General features: G+C 41.5%; 2 protein-coding genes across 4 annotated transcripts in view; one reads left to right on the top strand and one right to left on the bottom strand.

The window, feature by feature from the left end:
• LOC119033931 (inositol polyphosphate-5-phosphatase A) overlaps window positions 1-10,265 on the top strand; it is a 145,606-nt gene extending 135,341 nt beyond the window's left edge. For 2 of the 3 annotated variants that reach the window (XM_037124548.1, XM_037124550.1), the window contains exons 13-16: window positions 3,607-3,718; window positions 6,575-6,643; window positions 7,966-8,002; window positions 8,382-10,265. In XM_037124548.1, coding sequence (XP_036980443.1) covers window positions 3,607-3,718; window positions 6,575-6,643; window positions 7,966-8,002; window positions 8,382-8,431 — 268 coding nt within the window. In that variant the 3' untranslated portion in view covers window positions 8,432-10,265. Of the gene's footprint in view, window positions 1-3,606; window positions 3,719-6,574; window positions 6,644-7,965; window positions 8,054-8,381 lie in introns of all 3 variants that reach the window. The other variant, XM_037124549.1, reaches the window with a different exon arrangement.
• A 1,901-nt stretch (window positions 10,266-12,166) lies between these two features.
• Window positions 12,167-16,009, bottom strand: nkx6.2 (NK6 homeobox 2). Its single transcript, XM_037125000.1, has 3 exons — window positions 15,143-16,009; window positions 14,372-14,544; window positions 12,167-14,034 (listed from the first exon to the last, which is right to left on the bottom strand). The coding sequence occupies exons 1-3, from the start codon at window positions 15,573-15,575 to the stop codon at window positions 13,786-13,788; spliced, it is 855 nt and encodes a 284-aa protein (XP_036980895.1). The 5' UTR covers window positions 15,576-16,009; the 3' UTR covers window positions 12,167-13,785.
• Between the last annotated feature and the right edge of the window lie 954 nt (window positions 16,010-16,963).

The raw sequence follows: 16,963 nt of genomic DNA, 5'->3' as shown, positions 1-16,963 counted from the left end.
AAAGACACCTGGCAAGACAAATACTTCAGTCATCGCACAGTTAGCAGTATCAGTGTCACTGACTCTCAGTGACATTAGCATGTCATTGGATACCAAACTCAACAGAGAAACAGCAAAATATTTTAAAAAAGACTTAAGAATAAATATGTAAGTAAAAATAAGTGGTAGCAGTAAGTAGTTACAGTGTGATAAAAGCCAAAGAAAAAATGTGGGCCTGTTCTTTGCACGACTTAGCAGAGGGGGCAGATCATATGTGCAGGGGCAGTTTGATCCACAGATCGGGGCCGACAGCTGAGCATGTGTGGTCACCCTTAAGCTTCCGTAGGGGCCAAGGAATGACGAAGAAGTGCCTAGTCAAAGCACCTGAGTCATCTTGGTGGGTTATCAGGAATTAAAAGGTCGGGAAGATAACAGTCAAGCCAAGTGTTTTAAAATCAGATGGTTTCAAAAGATTAGAAATGGCATATTAAGTAATTACTACATACGTTGGCAATATAATAGAATTGATGGTTAATTCCTACACAGATGATCATGAATCCCACAATAAGGAAAAACGTGTTTTACCTTTTTTGGAGATATTTTTTTAAATCATCATGATAACTGTTGTCTCTGATGCATTAAGTCAGTGCAGGTGAGAGGTATTGAACATGTAATTCTTAACTGCCTGCAGGGGATCTTAAATGCCCAGTATGTAATTTCTGCTGTTTGGCATCTATCATTCAATATAATGAAAACCAAGAAGTAGTATAATTTAGCATGGGATCATGAGAGTTGTCTTCTTCATGCAGGCAGACATGTTCATGAATGAACTGGGTAATGTGTTGTTTTATTCACGTTATGTTACGCCACGTTTGCAGACTTCCCTCGACGCTCTCTCACATATCATGTGATGTTACCCTGACAGCTGACAACAGGCGACCAAATGAGGCCAGAGGAGTGCATGTCTGCTGCTTCTATGTATATAAGTGTGCATGTGTGGATACCTTGAAGTGCGGCTCCCCCTTCTACACAGGTACACAATTGTTAGAGTTATCAGCTTGGCCCATTAATTAGTGTAATTAGTCTTGCTGCGGGCAATAAGGGTCTGATATGAGCTGACGGCCTCCAGCCCACACGCCCTCTTGGACCGTTTACCTTCTGCGATAACTTTGTGAGCTTGCTAATCGGACACATTAATCACTTTGGCCCCAGTGTGCCATTCGACTGTTTGCTGTTGCATTAAGACTTGTTATCTCTATTGGAGCCAGTGGAGGGTGCGGTAAAACAGAAAGGGGAACAACGTATACCTGCACACACAGGGAGGCAGAATCACCCTTTAATGGCCATTGTTGAGTATTTTTAATCAGCTTTTACAATGGCTGGCTGTCATCAGAAATGACTGAACGATTGCAAAGTTTTGTTGTTGGAGTGCTCGGGGGAAGTTTGCTATCAGGCGGGAGTTCATTGTTTGAAGGAGGTGAGGGGGAAAACTTGATTTTCTCTCAATCTCTTTAACACCAAAATGACCCCAGGCTTGTTAGTCAATAAAGCTATAGGAGAGTCCCTGATAGGAGGATTGTTCAGAGGCTGTTTAGGGCCGGGGTCCGTCCCTTCAGGAAGCAGCGGTATTCAGGCCACCCTGAAGTGGAGCAGCTCCACAAGCCCTTTGAAGACTTTGCTCTTTTCCACCCTCACTTTGCCTCTTTCTGTCTGATCCGTCTTTATCCCCTCTCTTCTGCCTCCCTGTCTATCTCTGTTTCACTCATCCTATTCTTCATGCTCTCTTTTATCCCAGGATCACTTCTTTAGCCGTTTGATTAGCATACCAAAACCCCATGCATTTCCCCCACGGTTTAAGTGCTATTAATGCTAATTGGAGGCAGGGAAGTTCTCTAAGTAGCTTTGTGCAGGTCTGTTTGTACACCTGGTGGGGGGGCTCGGTGTGTGTGTGTGTGTGTGTGTGTGTGTGTGTGTGTGTGTGTGTGTGTGTTGTTTCTGTGAATGTATGTGTGTGAGAAATAATCTCATTGATTTCATTGTACAGCAGAATTTCAGTTTACCATTTCAGTGCTGATGTTGTGATCTTCACAGCTATATTAACATCTGGCGTTTGTCTTCAATGGCAAGCGCTATATTGTATTGACTCCCACATCAAGTGAGTGCAGAAGTCACAGGTGCATCAGCTCCAGCTCTGATCGGCAATGATGGAGATGTAAAACTGGGATGTGTTTTTCAATTGGTGTTGCAGTTGCAAGAGAGTCAAGTAAATGACATAAAAAGTAACCGCATAGCATTGTCACTAGTCTCCATGTCGATACCTGATCCTTGCCAACTGCCTGATCGGTTCTGCACATGTGCTGCTCTCAACAGCGATGAGGAAGAAGCAAGATGGCCCACTCTTTAGCTGCTTTCATCATCAGCTCTAGAAAAAATAATAAGTCTAATTCAGTATTTTCTTGAAGAGAATTAACGTATTCGTTTTCTGATGGACTGCTTTCTACCACCATATTTTCTCTCTTTTTGGTGTAAAAAAGGGTTTTAGTACCAGTAGAAGTGTTCTGTTTGGAGGAACAGTGCCAGTAGCTGTAGCAGTGTTGGCAACAGTGGTTGTTCCAGCTGAGGGAGTAGAAACTGCATTGTGATTTGAATGCACACATAGACATTACAAAGCAACCAAAACCAAATGCTTCTTAAATGTATTCTGCCTTTGCACAAAGTCCAATTAAACTATCAAAGCTCTGCAAGTGTGATGAATGGAAGGCCAGATGTGTGTGTTTATTTTACCATTAGGACATCACCGTCCTCGGAGAGGAGGCACTCTGTGTTATGCTACGGTTAGCACGTGTGGCACTGAAGGAGCAAATTGGATTGGTATTACAGTATGTAAGCCCGGCCTTACATCCTGATGAGCGCCTACAAACAAATTGGATTGGTGGCGTGTAAATCTGAAGCAGTATGATGAGCGGAAGGGCCAAATTGAATTCTCAACAATGTAAATCTGTATCAGCTCGATGGCTCTACGCCCGACTCCAGCTCTGCCGCAGCTTAAATCATGCGATTGTTCCCTGCTGCTGTTCCAAGATACAATCTCTCTTGGCCATTTGCTGCGGCACCTAATCTGTTTTTGATGACCCTATAGGGATGTAGCTATACATATGGGCAACGGAATCTCCCTCTGGCCCGCTCTGACTAAATCACTCTCGTTCTCTTTTTTCTTTACCCTCCCTCTCTCTCTCGCTCGCAAACACACACTTGCAACCTGTACAGTTGGCGAATAAAGACTGCTTTGATTGAGCCATCCATGTGTGTTGATTCAAGAGATTACTCAGATGGTTGGTCATAATTATGGGCCTCCTGTTGTCTCCGGAAAAAAACATTTTGATCTCAGACTCTGAGATAAGGCAGATGACGTGACGTCTCATATTTATTACTCCTCTAGAGGCCTGTTGATTCATACAAATCATATTTATTGCTCTCTTTATTGCCTTTCATCTGTAGCCCTGTTCTTTTGCCAGAAAATAAAGTTCCTTATAACTTGCTAACATGCTTAAATGACTATAAGAGCTTGTCATATGTGTCAACATTTTTATGTTTACAGGTTGTGTTTTTGCTTTTGTGTCTCTTCAGTTATCCGTACAGTGAAGACAGCAGTCAGGGGAAGCAGTATATGAACACCAGATGCCCCGCCTGGTGTGATCGAATCCTCTTGTCTGCCTCTGCCAGAGATCTGGTCTTAAAGGTGAGCCTAAACATGCCGATTACAATCCAACTTAAGGGCATTTTTTAGGGGGTCCCTTGAAGAGTCAGGCACTAAAACAGAACATTTGTTCACCATTAGCACGTAAACATCCTAAATGAAAGTATGAACTTGAAATCGAGCATAAACTGGGAGCTTTAGAAGTCAGATTTCTTTCCTGTTTCCCCTCAGGTCACCACGCCACCCACTAAAACAAAGGCATCTTTATAAACGCCTCACGCTTTATTTCAATATCTCTACCGTCTTTGATCCACATTACCCTCCCCTCAATCTGTCACCTCACAGATGGAAGGATGAGGTGTCTCTGAATATTAATTTGGAGCGCTAAGCCATAGGTCCACGCAGGCAGTATATATACCCCAGCACTTCACCCCAGCGAGCACCATCTTCTTCATAAAGCCTCCTGCAAGCCCTTGCTCCGCTTCAAATCCATCCCAGCATTGTAAACTGCAGCCAATCTGCCACGTCTATCCTCTCTTCTTATTCTGTTTGCTGGATTACTTAGGCATCATCCACACCATGCAGCTCTGCCAAGTTTTCCCAGATATTTTTGTCATCCATTGAAAAACAAGAAGTTCTGATTTGGACAAAAGCTGCCATGACCACCAGAAACAATCCAGTTAGCCACAGGCCACTTTTCTTGCCTTCTAGATTCCAAAACAGAAGTTCCGCAGTCTCTTCGGTTTTTGAGCCTGCAGGTTCGTGTGTGAATGCATGAAAGAGATGCAGCAGTGTATTGTACAGGTACAGTCCACAGCAGGGGGGCTGCTCAGGAAGTTTGCTCTCTTTTGTCTGCCACAAATGACAAATTCCTTCCTGATCTTTCTTCTCGACCGACTGAAATCACACTAGAATAATAACTCTCATTGCTGCATTGCAGCAAGTTGTGAGAAACAGCCTGTAAAGCATTATAAAATGATAATACTCAGTTAGTTTCCCCCTCTTAATGTGTTAGAATTATGTAAAAGGTGGTTCTCACACACACACACACACACACACACACACGCACACAGCTGTGTTGTTATTTGCCTTTCTTCCCCTCAAGCACCAGCTAATTGCTTGTAATGCAGGGACAGAGTGGGACAGTTAGTGTGTTCGCAGATTGGCTGATGATTCACTGAGCACACACTCTCTGGCTCCGAGCATTACAGATTGTTGAGACATAGGCCCGTAAACAGCCCACCGTGCGGCGTCATCTATCATGGCACGGTCGGTTAACCCGCCATCATGTTATTTTCTGCTTGCCGAGCCCTAACACGCCAAAGGTTGCCCGCTGGCTGTGCGGCGCGGCACCAGCTCCGGGAGCGCCGGTAATGAATGTTTAGCCGAGCGAGCGCACCCTCTCTGCCGGAGGGCCCCGGGTAATTTGTTTATCTGTCTAAAGATTATGCAGCCCGAAAATCCACAATTTTATGCTGCCTTTGTAAATTATCAAGTGTGTGTTTGATGAATGTATCGCAGGCTTTGGGAGGCAGCGGCTCGGGGCCGGCTGCCAGACAAATAGAGAGGTGCCAGTGCGTGGCCCGCTGGAAGAAGGTAGAGTGAGGTGGAGGCACACCGTGTGCTGACCCCGCTCCACTGCAGGATTGGTCTGAAGTTAATTTGGATTTCGCTTTATGGTTCATTCTCAAGCTCTCTGTCTCTTTCTTCTGAAGCGCCAGTGCAGCTCACCGAGTCACAACTGGTAGCACCCACCACCCTCTGCGTGTGTGCGTGTGTGTGTGTGCGCGCTACATGGGGGTTGGGGGCGGCTGTTTAAAAAGTCTTTAGTTCAACCAGACAAGTGTGATTTATACTCGAGTCTGCAGATTCATGTGTGAGTGGGTAACAGCTTCTTTGTGTGCAGAAAGTGATATTGAAACATGATTCCCTCAGATAGGCACTTAGATTACACCCAGAGAGTCCACAGGCAAATGTCCACTTTGTAAATTACTCCAGCTTTTCATTTCTTTCCACCACGCTGCTATGCACAGGTTTTAAAGTTGAAGCTGTTCCTAAAGGTGCATTCACTTCAGTGCATACTTGTGTTCACCATAAATCAGAAGCTGTGCTGCTGCTCTGTGGCGTTCTGTACGAAAGGAAATGAGCAAAACAAGCCTATAATCTTTGTTATGTTTCCTGAGTTATCCATAATTGATACATCCAACATCATAAAAGCTTACTTAAATGACTATATAACATAATTGAGAAAGTTATTTTTTTCACTCTGTTCAATGCTCACTTCTTTTTTTTGTGCCTGTAAATTATATTAATTTCACTAATGGCTGTCTCTTACAATTCTCTAAACCAAGTGCCTGACCACATCATTAGCACTTACTGCTGGTGCTCATTTTAGATCTATCCCCAATATTACCCACAACTATTTATATGAAGTTGCAAACTGAATTTCTGATTCAGAAGGTATGGAAGACATATGCAAATGGATATAAACTGTCCAGGATGACTGCACTGGTGATATAATTGGGATTTTGTCTGCACTTGAAGAAAATGTTATTGTCCTTGTAGAATTTTGCAATTTATTTCAATGTCCAAATTGTGTGAAAGAAAGAAAAGAAGAAACACTCTTATTTTGACACCGCCTCTGTAATCCTGCTAATTGTGTTTAATGAAGCTTGTACATTGACTGCTCATCCGTGACTGTGTTATAAAACATGACACAAGCTTGTAATGATGGTACTGTGTAAACACGAACACGGTGCTGCTGACTGTGCATCCTGTGTGTGTTTACTTTGTAACAAGTGTTGCACAGTGTGGAGCGCTCACTTAATGTAATGAACTTAACAAAATGTCTGTCACATTTTCATCCATAAAATACCATGTGATTTTGTGTGTCTGCAGCCTGAAAATGAAGAGAAGTCTGTAGTCTATGATAACATCGGGCCCAATGTCTGCATGGGGGACCACAAGGTAACAATGGGGGCTCTGCCCGCGTCTTCACTGTGTGTGACTATGTTGTGATGCTGTGATCAAACTGATTCTGTGAGTCTTAGCCTGGCGTGGAAGAGGATCTGCTCTCAGCACATGTGTGTCTAGTGAGGAAACAACTATTTATATTACATATTACATTAACATCTTCATATTAATGTGTCTAAAGTATAAGATAATAATGATATTATTTAATGTGCTAAGATATGCTTAAGTTATACTACACTGGCTTTCACCAGCATTGTGCTCTGTTATCAACAAACATCTCGAGATTACTGAAGTGCCTATATTCCTTTGAGTGTAAATTTAATCATGTAATTACAAATAGTGTGACTGCAACGATTGCGAGAAAATTATTCCCCCTACTGTTTATATAATCAATTAATCATTTCCATCATTTTTCCAAGCAAAAATTTCAAACATTTGGTGGTAACAACTTCCTAAATGTGAAATTGGTTGCTTTCTCTTGTCATTCATGACAGTAAATGAAGAATCTTTGGGTTTTGGACTGTTGTTTGGACAAAAGAAGAAATTTGAAGACGTCACCTTTGGGCTCTGGAAAATTGTGATGTGCACTTTCCAAAATTTTGGACATTTTATTGACTAAACAATTAATTGATTAATCAAGAAAATAATCTGCAGATTAATCAATAACGAAAATAATCGTTACTTGACACACTTATCAACACTGGAAGTGCTAGCTGCTACCAGATGGGCAGGAATAAATTATTTGTGATAAAGAATTAAAAAATAACACATATATACAAATAATCTCAATCTTACAACTAAATTAAACCAACCAAAATGACTCTATCACCCTAAAATTTTAACTTAAAACTGTTTCTTTATTTAGGGAAGAAGGTATAAAAGTGGCCAAGAGGTCAGAGCAGCCAAAACTGACTGTACAGAAAGTGCTACACACTGTTGCCCCAGTCTCTGTGGTGTCAGACAGAAGGTCTTACGCTGAAAGAGAGGCGCCTGAAGTCAGGTCTTTCATCAATACTTAGTGTGTTATAGACAGTAGTGTGTGTGTGTGAGGTGACCCGAGCACACTGAGAGATACTGCAGCAGCCGTCACCTCCCAGCCACACACCACTGCTAAAATCACAGCTGGCTATGTTTAAAAAATGTCCAATGTAGTTAGCACACAGGCCCAAAAATGCACAGCGCTGGTATGTGAGTTTAACCTGTGTGTCATAGGTTCTCAGAGAAGGAGAGAGAGGTGCTGCTTGTCCCAGAGAGTGCTGATAAAGTCTCCAACTTGTGTTTTGTCTAACTGTGCTCTGTCTCTGTCCCCCTGCCAGCCTGTCTTCCTGTCCTTCCGAATAACAGCGGGGGCAGGTAAACCTAATGCAAATAAGCACAAGTGTTGTGTGGTGCAGTGATGTCGTGGTAAATATTAATTTTTCTTTATTATAATTCTTCCCATTGTTGCTATTGTTTGCTTTGATTTGCTTGACTTTCTCATGACCTTGCATCTGAAGGCAAATATGCCCGTTTGAAGAGTTTTATTTCAAAATAAAACATCCTCAGTGGAGAAATGTGACATGATTGCCGTTTGCTTAAAATGCCTCAGTCATTTTAAGACTTACAAACTAATGCTGCATCTTTTTATAACTTAAACTAATAAAAAAAAGTCGACATCAGCTGTTTTTTCTTTGGTTGAAACACGACCGCTTGATATTCAAGAATACAACTTTTCCCTTTTATCTCTCCACAGGGAAGTGTTGCCAAAGGGGGGAGATGATATTCCGTGAAGCGCCTCTGTGAGAACACCAGAGAAACAAACAGGACACCAACACACTCGCATACACTCACACATGCACACACACAGACAGACAGACACACACACACACACACACACACACTTTGCACAAGCATACACTGAAGAACCCAGACAAAGTTTTTCAGCAGTGCTGACCAGTTGCAGTTGTCCTGACACCTCATCCATACGAAAACACACAGCCGTTTTCTCTCCATAAAACACTTGTTGAGATGTGGACGAGCACCCGAGGGCCCGGCTCCAGACAAGACACACATCGCTGACCTCACTGTTGCCATGCAACCCCATTCCCAAGAAAAGAAGAAGAGAAAAAAAAGGATGGACGGACGACTCTTTTCCATGCCACAGCCTCGTTGCCAAAACTCTAATTGAAATCAGTCCTACTACATCTTTTAGACACCATACTTGCCATTTTTAGGTATGCCTCTGTGTATAGAAGCTACTTTCCACACAGTATGTAAGGTGTTTTAAAAAAGAAAAGTGCAATGCAAAAAAAGTTGTATATCTATATTGTTAGGGTTATTTGTACATTGGACAGTATAACATAGAGTTGTTGATGGTTTTAGTGCCGTTCTCTTTTTCCGACCAAACTTTGTGGTCCCTTTTGTTGGAATAGATCGAACCGTTCGATTTATCCCAACAAATTCTATACATATATAAATATTTTTTTTTTGTTTTTGAGTTGTTGTTGTCGTCGTCGTCGTTGTTGTGTGCACAACACACTGCCATGCCTGACACATAAGTTGAGTCTCATTTTATATACTGTACTTTTTAAAGAGATAATTTATAATTCTTACCAAAATGTTTATGCTGAAGTGTGCGCAGACAGAGGGGGGCTGCCTGGGTGTTCCTGCAGCCACGCTGACCTTTGAGGAGTCCGTACAAGAGGAGAGAAACTGTTCAGTGATTTATTGCCTATCCAAGAATGTTTTAAGCAGTGCCATAGACCATGCAAGTATATAAGATAATGTTTCATATATAGCACTCTCACATTATTTCATTGTTATTCTTACTCTAACTTATTTCTATAATATTATGGTTCTGAATGTGATATTTTAGATAGGCTTGGGTATCCTTAAAAATGTAAACTGTTTTTTTTTTGTTGTTTTTTTTATTTTATTTTTTGGTCTTTTTTTTGTTTTGTTTTGTTACTGCATTATGGTGCCAAGTATCCTACACAGAAATGAAGTGTGTAAGAGTTATAAAAAAATACTTAAGTCAGATGGTAAATGTATTGATTATGACATGTGTTAAGAAAAAAAAAAACAAGACAGAGAGATAAACTCTAAAGGCGGGAAAGCGCAGGAAGCCTTGCTTTTCTTATTTGTTTAGTATGTAGCCTTCAGCAGCCTTCATTGCAAATAATTTGAGCATTAAAGAGACGCCAGCGTTTCCTTTTATCGACTTAATTTACAACACTACAGATTCAGACTGTGTGAAGCTGTCAGATTTGATCCTCTGTGATTTTTCTTTCTTTTTTCTTGTTTGGTTTTTAAATCTGAATCACCGCAAGTGGAACTATTTTTTGTGCCTGCTGCAGACTTTCTGTTGTCTCGTGTGATTTGGGTTCGTAGGGCAAAATCAGTTTAACTTTTCTTTTCTTTAAAAAAAAAAAAAAAAAAGCCTGCTTGTTTCTGTTCCTGCTGGTCATTGTGAGTATATACTGTAGGAGTTATAAGCCGCAGTTTTTTTTTCCTTCACTCCACCTTATTAAAAAAGCAGATAGAGATTTTATTCTAGCCCCCTTCCTTTTTCCGGACGGCCTGGCCTCTACTGTAGGTGATGCAGTTCTCAAGCAATAAAAAAAACCATTAGAGCTTACCGACTGTTTGTCTTCTCATTTTTACCCTCCTATACTACACAATAAGAGCTCTTCGTGGAGGAAAAAAAAAAAGGTCTTCGTCAATTAGCCTCCCACGACATCATCAGTGTATCATTAGTATATGATCACAGTGTGGACTGAGAGGGCTCAGCAACACGTCCTCTGCTCGCCTCTCTTCAGGGAGATGCTCTCTGACACCGGCTTTAATTGGCCTCCACAGCAGCCACGAACGGAAAAATAACATTACCAGAGGATTATTCGTAATATTGACTTTTTAAGTGGGATATTTATATGTTTCTTATTTATTAATCTGGTTTCGCTACATCGCTTTGCTAATTCTCAAGACGGACACCTTGAATGTATTCTGCTCGGTAAAGAAAAAAAAAAAAACAGTTCCTGCAATGAAATATGCACTTTTTTTAAAAAATCAATTTGACAGATAGTTTAATCCAGGATTAGGTAAATTAAAAGGCGACAGACACACTAATGTAGAAATTAATCGCGTAAATCCGTTTAAAGACGACTAAAACGAGCGAAATTTAAGTGCGCAGTATAGCCTAGCAAAGAAATGTGAGCACCTTGTGTAGCTTCATCGACACTTAACGCGAATTTCAACAAGTTTTCACACAAACACACTAAAAATATACGTTTACGTAGCACCAAAACAAGGTTTTAAAAAGAAAAGAAAATATATACTTACATGCATTTAAAAAAAAAAAGTCCAGCACTAACACTACAGTCTGTTTTATCAGGGTGAAGGAAACGTAGAAAGTTAGCTGCACCATTGTCAAGAGAGGCACTGTAGAAGTAAATAACGTAAATCCAATGTAGGGGGGTTCAAACGAGCGAAATGTAAGTGCTCAGTGCCGGGAAATGACATTTCAAAGCACCTTATGTGGCTTATTTTATGCTAAACCTTCCCAAAAATCAAACTTCAGAAGGCTTCAACACAAACACATGTATAGTGTGGGCTTATATTATATAGAGGATACTTCAGTCACACGAAAAAAAAGTTTTGAAAGGGAAAAAAAATACTTGTGTGCGCAAAAAAGCTCTATAAGTTTGTGACATTTTAATTATATTGTTATATTATAGTCCGTATATTATACCGTTTCTTCACCACCTCATGTGTCAGCAGTGTTCACCTCACACACGCTCAGTCAAAGTTTCCTGACTGGGATTTGATTTTATGGCTGCTCAATTCTGATTGGCTGAGAGCTCCCCTAGATTCCAATGGAAAGATGTAGTACCGCATCACAGACAGAGGGGGAGCACTTCTGACCTGGTCTGTCTGTGTAATATGCAGCAACAGTTCACACCAAGCATCACATTGTAAAACTGTAACTGATAACTTAAAATTAAATCGATTAATTAAGTTGCAACAGGAAGCCGAGAAAGTTCCAAAATAGTAACTTAAACCTGACAAATCCTTCAAAATAAAACGACCAAAATTCATTAAGAGAACAGGCAGAGTGTTCAGTTTATCAGCGTTGATTTGTAAAAAGTTATTAAACTGCTGCCAATGATAATAACAACAACAATAATAATATCTAACATTTGATAATTTGCAATAATACCAATGCTGTCAGGAATGATTACTCAATTGTGTAGCTTGCTGTGATGCCTTATTGAACAGTAAACCTAAAAGTTGCAAATGTAGAAAAAAAAAAGAAAATCAAATTTCACTTTCGTTTTGGGGTAAAAAAAAAAACAAGTGACAAAAATGATAATTATCACTAAAGAAAATTAACTGTGAAATTATTATTGTTGTTGTTATTAATTATCAAGAGTGCCTTGTTTTCTGCTACAGACTTCAGAATATGACAAAGTCAAAAATTTTTTCCAAATAAAATATAAATTATCCCCTAACAGCATCACAGTTGCCAATAATGAAAATCGATTACTGATAGTCATGAATTTATCTTTAATTTATATTAAGCCCATACATTCAAACAAAACTCATAATAAAACAAAAATGCTTGTTAAATAATTTATTCATAATACAAAGTGTTTTTTTTTCTTCCTATGACCTTCCCAGAAGCAATAATACTCTCTTTAATCCCAACAAAAACGATGGTCCAGTTTTTCTGTTCCGCTGTGTGACGATGAGGTAAAAACATAAAAACTTTCTTTTGAAAACTAAAAACAGGAGTGTGTGTGGGTGGGTGGGTGTACTGTGGTGTCGGTTAAAACAAGCGGTTGTCTTTACAGTGATTATTTACAGCAATTCTTTTTTGTCTCTATACATTTGTGTGCCGATGGTGGATTGAGAATGGTAAAAACGTGGAAGGGGAAAAGAAAAAAAAAAGGGGGAGAGCGAAATGAACTCTGCGGGAATGAAAACGAAGCAGCAGGTTTTGTCTGAGAGGGATAATAAGCGCGTCCGGGCTGCGGAAGGGAAGGAAGGCTGCCACGTCTGAAACAAACATAACTTATTCAGTAAAAAATATATACAATCTGACGTACATCTTCATCTTTAGGCTACAGCACGAATCATTCGTTCATCTCGAACCTGCAGCCCCCACACACAACATTTTAATTCTCTCGCCTTTTAGGACAGTGGATACCCTGGTTAAACTGAGCTTTAGAAGCATCACAGGCCCCGTTTACACCTGCCATTTTAAAAACATGCGTCTGGGATCCGGATCAGTGTTCGCTGCTGATAGAGAAACAGCTCTATTTAAAAAAAAAAATTATAATAATTATTAAAAAAACGTATTTGATTTTGTTAAAACCAACAAATGAGGTTAAAGCAGAATTTAAAAATAAATGGTGTACACTTCCTTTACTTAAGAATGAAAGACGACTGACTATAGCGTGATTATTTTCTGCAGATTAAATCATTATGGGGGCTGAGAAATGATATCACCAATTAATAAGACCATTCAGCAGCGTGAAAATGAATCGCCTTCTTGACTTTTAAAGGTGACACAGGCTGTTAATTTTTGCGTAAAGGTGCAACGCAAAATACCCCCCTCGTGAGTAGTAAAGTAAGGCAGCGTTACATGTGGGAAAAAGAGTCACACTGATGAGCCAACACTGATCCGGACTGTGTGTATATTATAGCTTTACATTTACACCTGTTGTTAAAACTCCAGTTGTATGCGTGAGAAGTGATTTGCGTCGCCAAAACAACTTCCTGTCCCAAATATTTTTGTCCTTCAAGCTGTGACGTGAACTCTTCATCGTCGAGTGTTCTTCAAGTCCAGCTCTGACGGGAGTTTATATCTCCGTGTGCACAGAGTCTGTAATGTCTGAATGCAGCCAAATGCGTCTCTTGGCCACGTTTTTGGTGAGCGCGTCTTCCTGTGCGTCTTGGCGCGCGCACACAAACACACACACATACACACAAACGCACAAACACACACTCGGTTGTTCCACATTTTTTCTTTGCTCTGTCTGAGCAAAAAAACACCCCCTTCAAGCAGGCGCATGTTTCGTCGTGTCAGGTGAAAAAAGGGGGTCAGAAAGAGTGCGACAGGTCTCTGTTGGACGCCCCCCTCCCCAGAGCGGTGGGCATCACAAGGTGTCCGAGCTGTTACTGCAGGGGCTGATCAGCGCCAGGTTGGTGGCCTTGTGCTTTTTCAACAGTCTCGTGATTTTCTCGTCGTCTGAGTTCGGGTCCAGTGGTTTGTTGTACTCGTCGTCGTCCTCGTTGTCCGAGCTCTCCTTCATCTTCTCCGTCTCCGAGTCGTGCTTCTTCTTGGCCGTGGCCATCTCCGCGGCGTGTCTCTTCCGCCATTTGGTTCTTCTGTTCTGAAACCAGACCTGTTGAGGAGGAAGAGACAGAGGCGCACAGATGTTCAACAGGTCCGGGAAAGAACAAGGGATCAACAGGCTCAAAGGCAGAAAAAGGGTGTAATAATAACAATAATAATAATAATAATAATAATAATAATAATAATAATAATAATAATAATAATAATAATAATAATAATAATGATGATGTTGGACTATATAACTACAGTGGTTCAGAAATAGTATTATCCGTAGCGTGCGCTTCCAAAATCTGGATTTCCCAGGTTGCAAATCAAATAACATTTTCCATATTTGCCAAAAAAATAAATAAATCGCAAAGCAGGTGTTTTATTATTAATGTATTTACCTTGACTTGACTCTCGGTCATCCCTAAAGAGTAGGCCAGGCGGGCTCTCTCCGGGCCGGCCAGGTATTTCGTCTGCTCGAAAGTTTTCTCCAGTGCAAAAATCTGCTGTCCTGAAAAAGTCGGTCTGGAGTGTTTCTTCTTGCCGTCCTTGTCCATCATCATGTTAGTCTGAGCTGGAAAAAAAAGAAAAGCAAATATACTTATAAACATATACAAGTTGAATCAGCTGTTTTATAAGAAAAAAGGTCACACGTTAATTTCATATGTCGCACACACAAACGCAGCCTTCAATGTTCCAAAAACGCCTCACCCAGTGTGTCTGAGCTACATGATGCGTTTACTGACCAAGTGTTTTTATGGCGGTAGGCCTATATTTTATATTATATTTTTCTAATGTTATGATTGTATTTTACAAGTTTGAGAGTCCTGCCAAGTATCAAAGTAAATGTAATGTTCTTTTAGGAACTTGGGAGCGTCTGTGGTGCTCAGACTATCTTTATGGTGGCTATAGTGCTTAATCTTGTTTTACGTCTCTGGTTCAGCTTTAACATTCATTTAGATTAGTTAAATGAATTACTTGTTATTTCCTTTTGTTTGTGTGTGTGTTTGCTCTAATAGGCCTCTAATAGGCCCTAAATAATATCTAAAAATCACAAGACAAGCAACATAACTCAACTAAAACATTATGTGACCACACAGAGGTTCTTCAAGTCGAACGGTTCATAAACTGACTATAAAAGTTTAGATAACAAACAGACAGAGAGGACTTACAAGGACAGGGGACCCGCGGGTCTCTCCAGGGAGAACCCTGCATCACCCCGGGCCAGAAGATGGGCGCCCTCCCCGGCAGCTCGGCCAGGGGCTTCGGGTACCGCGACACCGTCGGGCTGAAGTACATCCCCGCTGCTGCGGCGGCGGCTGCGGTTGTAGTCAGGCTGTTTATCCTGGGGAACCCGGAGAGCAGCTGTCCGGCCGTGGTGATGGGTCTCCCCAGGATGTCGCTTATTCCGTGCGGGGTGCCCATGGAGATCTGGGAGTTGAGGTTGGCGAGCGACGGCGCCTTGAAGCCCGCCGGGCTCTGCTGCAGCGCGTACGGGAACAGGGACGTCTTCATCTCGGTCATGTTGTGCAACGCCGCCAGCGGGGTGCTGCCCAGGACGAAAGCACTCTGCCGGTTAGCCTCCATCTGCCCGACCGCTAACATTGGTGAGCATGAAACGCCAAACTCGCTCTGGTAAAAAATGGTGAGGCAAGAAATCAACTAAAGAGGGAATAAAAGGCGCAGAGCGGGGCTGGTGACAGTCAGGAGCCAGGCCACTTCTGCCACCTTTCTCCAAAAAGTATCCTTGACGAGGAGGAAGGCAGACTGGATAATGTTGGAGAAACTTGTGCAAAAAGCGAACTTCTCTTCTCTCTGGGGGAAGTGAAAACGCTTCGGTCAAAACTCCTCCAAATGTCTCTCGGCGCGTTTGTTTTGGTCGCGGGGTGTCAGCTGGGAGAAGGCTGCATGCGTCCGCCACAGGAATCCTCGCGGAAGTCGGAGCGTGTGATGATGTTTTTAGTGGTTTTGATGGGAACCATTAAGGGCTCGACTCGTCTTTCCATAAATTGACTCGCTCTAGGCTCAGAGGGAAGCGAGACCCGCTGATAATAGCGCGGCCACCTGCACGCGCGCTATTCCCATTGGACGGGGCTGAGTGAGCGGGCGCTGTGATTGGAGGAGACGGAAACTCCGCCGCTTCACACGTGCGTCTTTGCCAGACTGGTGCTGCCTTGACGTGCTGTCGGAAACAGCAGCTTCCAGTTAAATCGCGCATGGACGACGCTATTCGGCGCTTATAAGGACTGACTGGGATTTACTTATGATAGATTGTGATCCTGTTTGTGGACAAGTGACTTTTACACACTTGTCCGATACACATCAGGACGATGTAGAAAATGTTATTATTTTAGGCTAAGGCTAAACAAAAGTTTTCCACCATTTAAAACATGTATATAGATAGGCCTATATAAGTTTTAAAAAAGTGTTTTAAAGGGTCACGATTGATGCACAATTCCCAGACTTTTCTGTGCAGGAGAAATAATTAAAAAAAAGACAGAAAATGTTGCCCAATCATTTTCAAAACTCAACCCAAAGGATTTGATTGAAGACTATGGAAATTGTGGGCAGCAGGGTGTCGGAGGAGGCAGTGAACGCATCACCGGCCACACTCTATTAAGATCTTTAGCGGTGCTGTTAATGATGCGTCTCACACCATGAAAATCATTGTTTCCACATATGCCAAAGACTATACATTTACATTATAAACTATTACAACAGACACCCCGAGTGTATCAAAGTAGGTACGGAAGCTGGCGAGGTGAGGAGGGATTTCTAATGTTTTTAAGTGAATCTGAGTAAAGATTTCATACAGACAAATAAACCTCTTAAACTTTTCTTTCTTTCTTTCTTTCTTTCTTTCTTTCTTTCTTTCTTTCTTTCTTTCTTTCTTTCTTTCTTCCTTTCTTTTTGCTGTTTAAAAGCAATTTTCGTTGATGTGTTTGATGTGCAATGCGATTCGGAGTTTTCAGTCACTCAGCGTGTTTTTATCT

The sequence above is a fragment of the Acanthopagrus latus genome, chromosome 15 (assembly GCF_904848185.1).
Source record: "Acanthopagrus latus isolate v.2019 chromosome 15, fAcaLat1.1, whole genome shotgun sequence".
Lineage (NCBI taxonomy): Eukaryota > Metazoa > Chordata > Actinopteri > Spariformes > Sparidae > Acanthopagrus > Acanthopagrus latus.
Note: the sequence above shows the minus strand (reverse complement) of the source record. Positions and strands in the feature narration are given on the sequence as shown.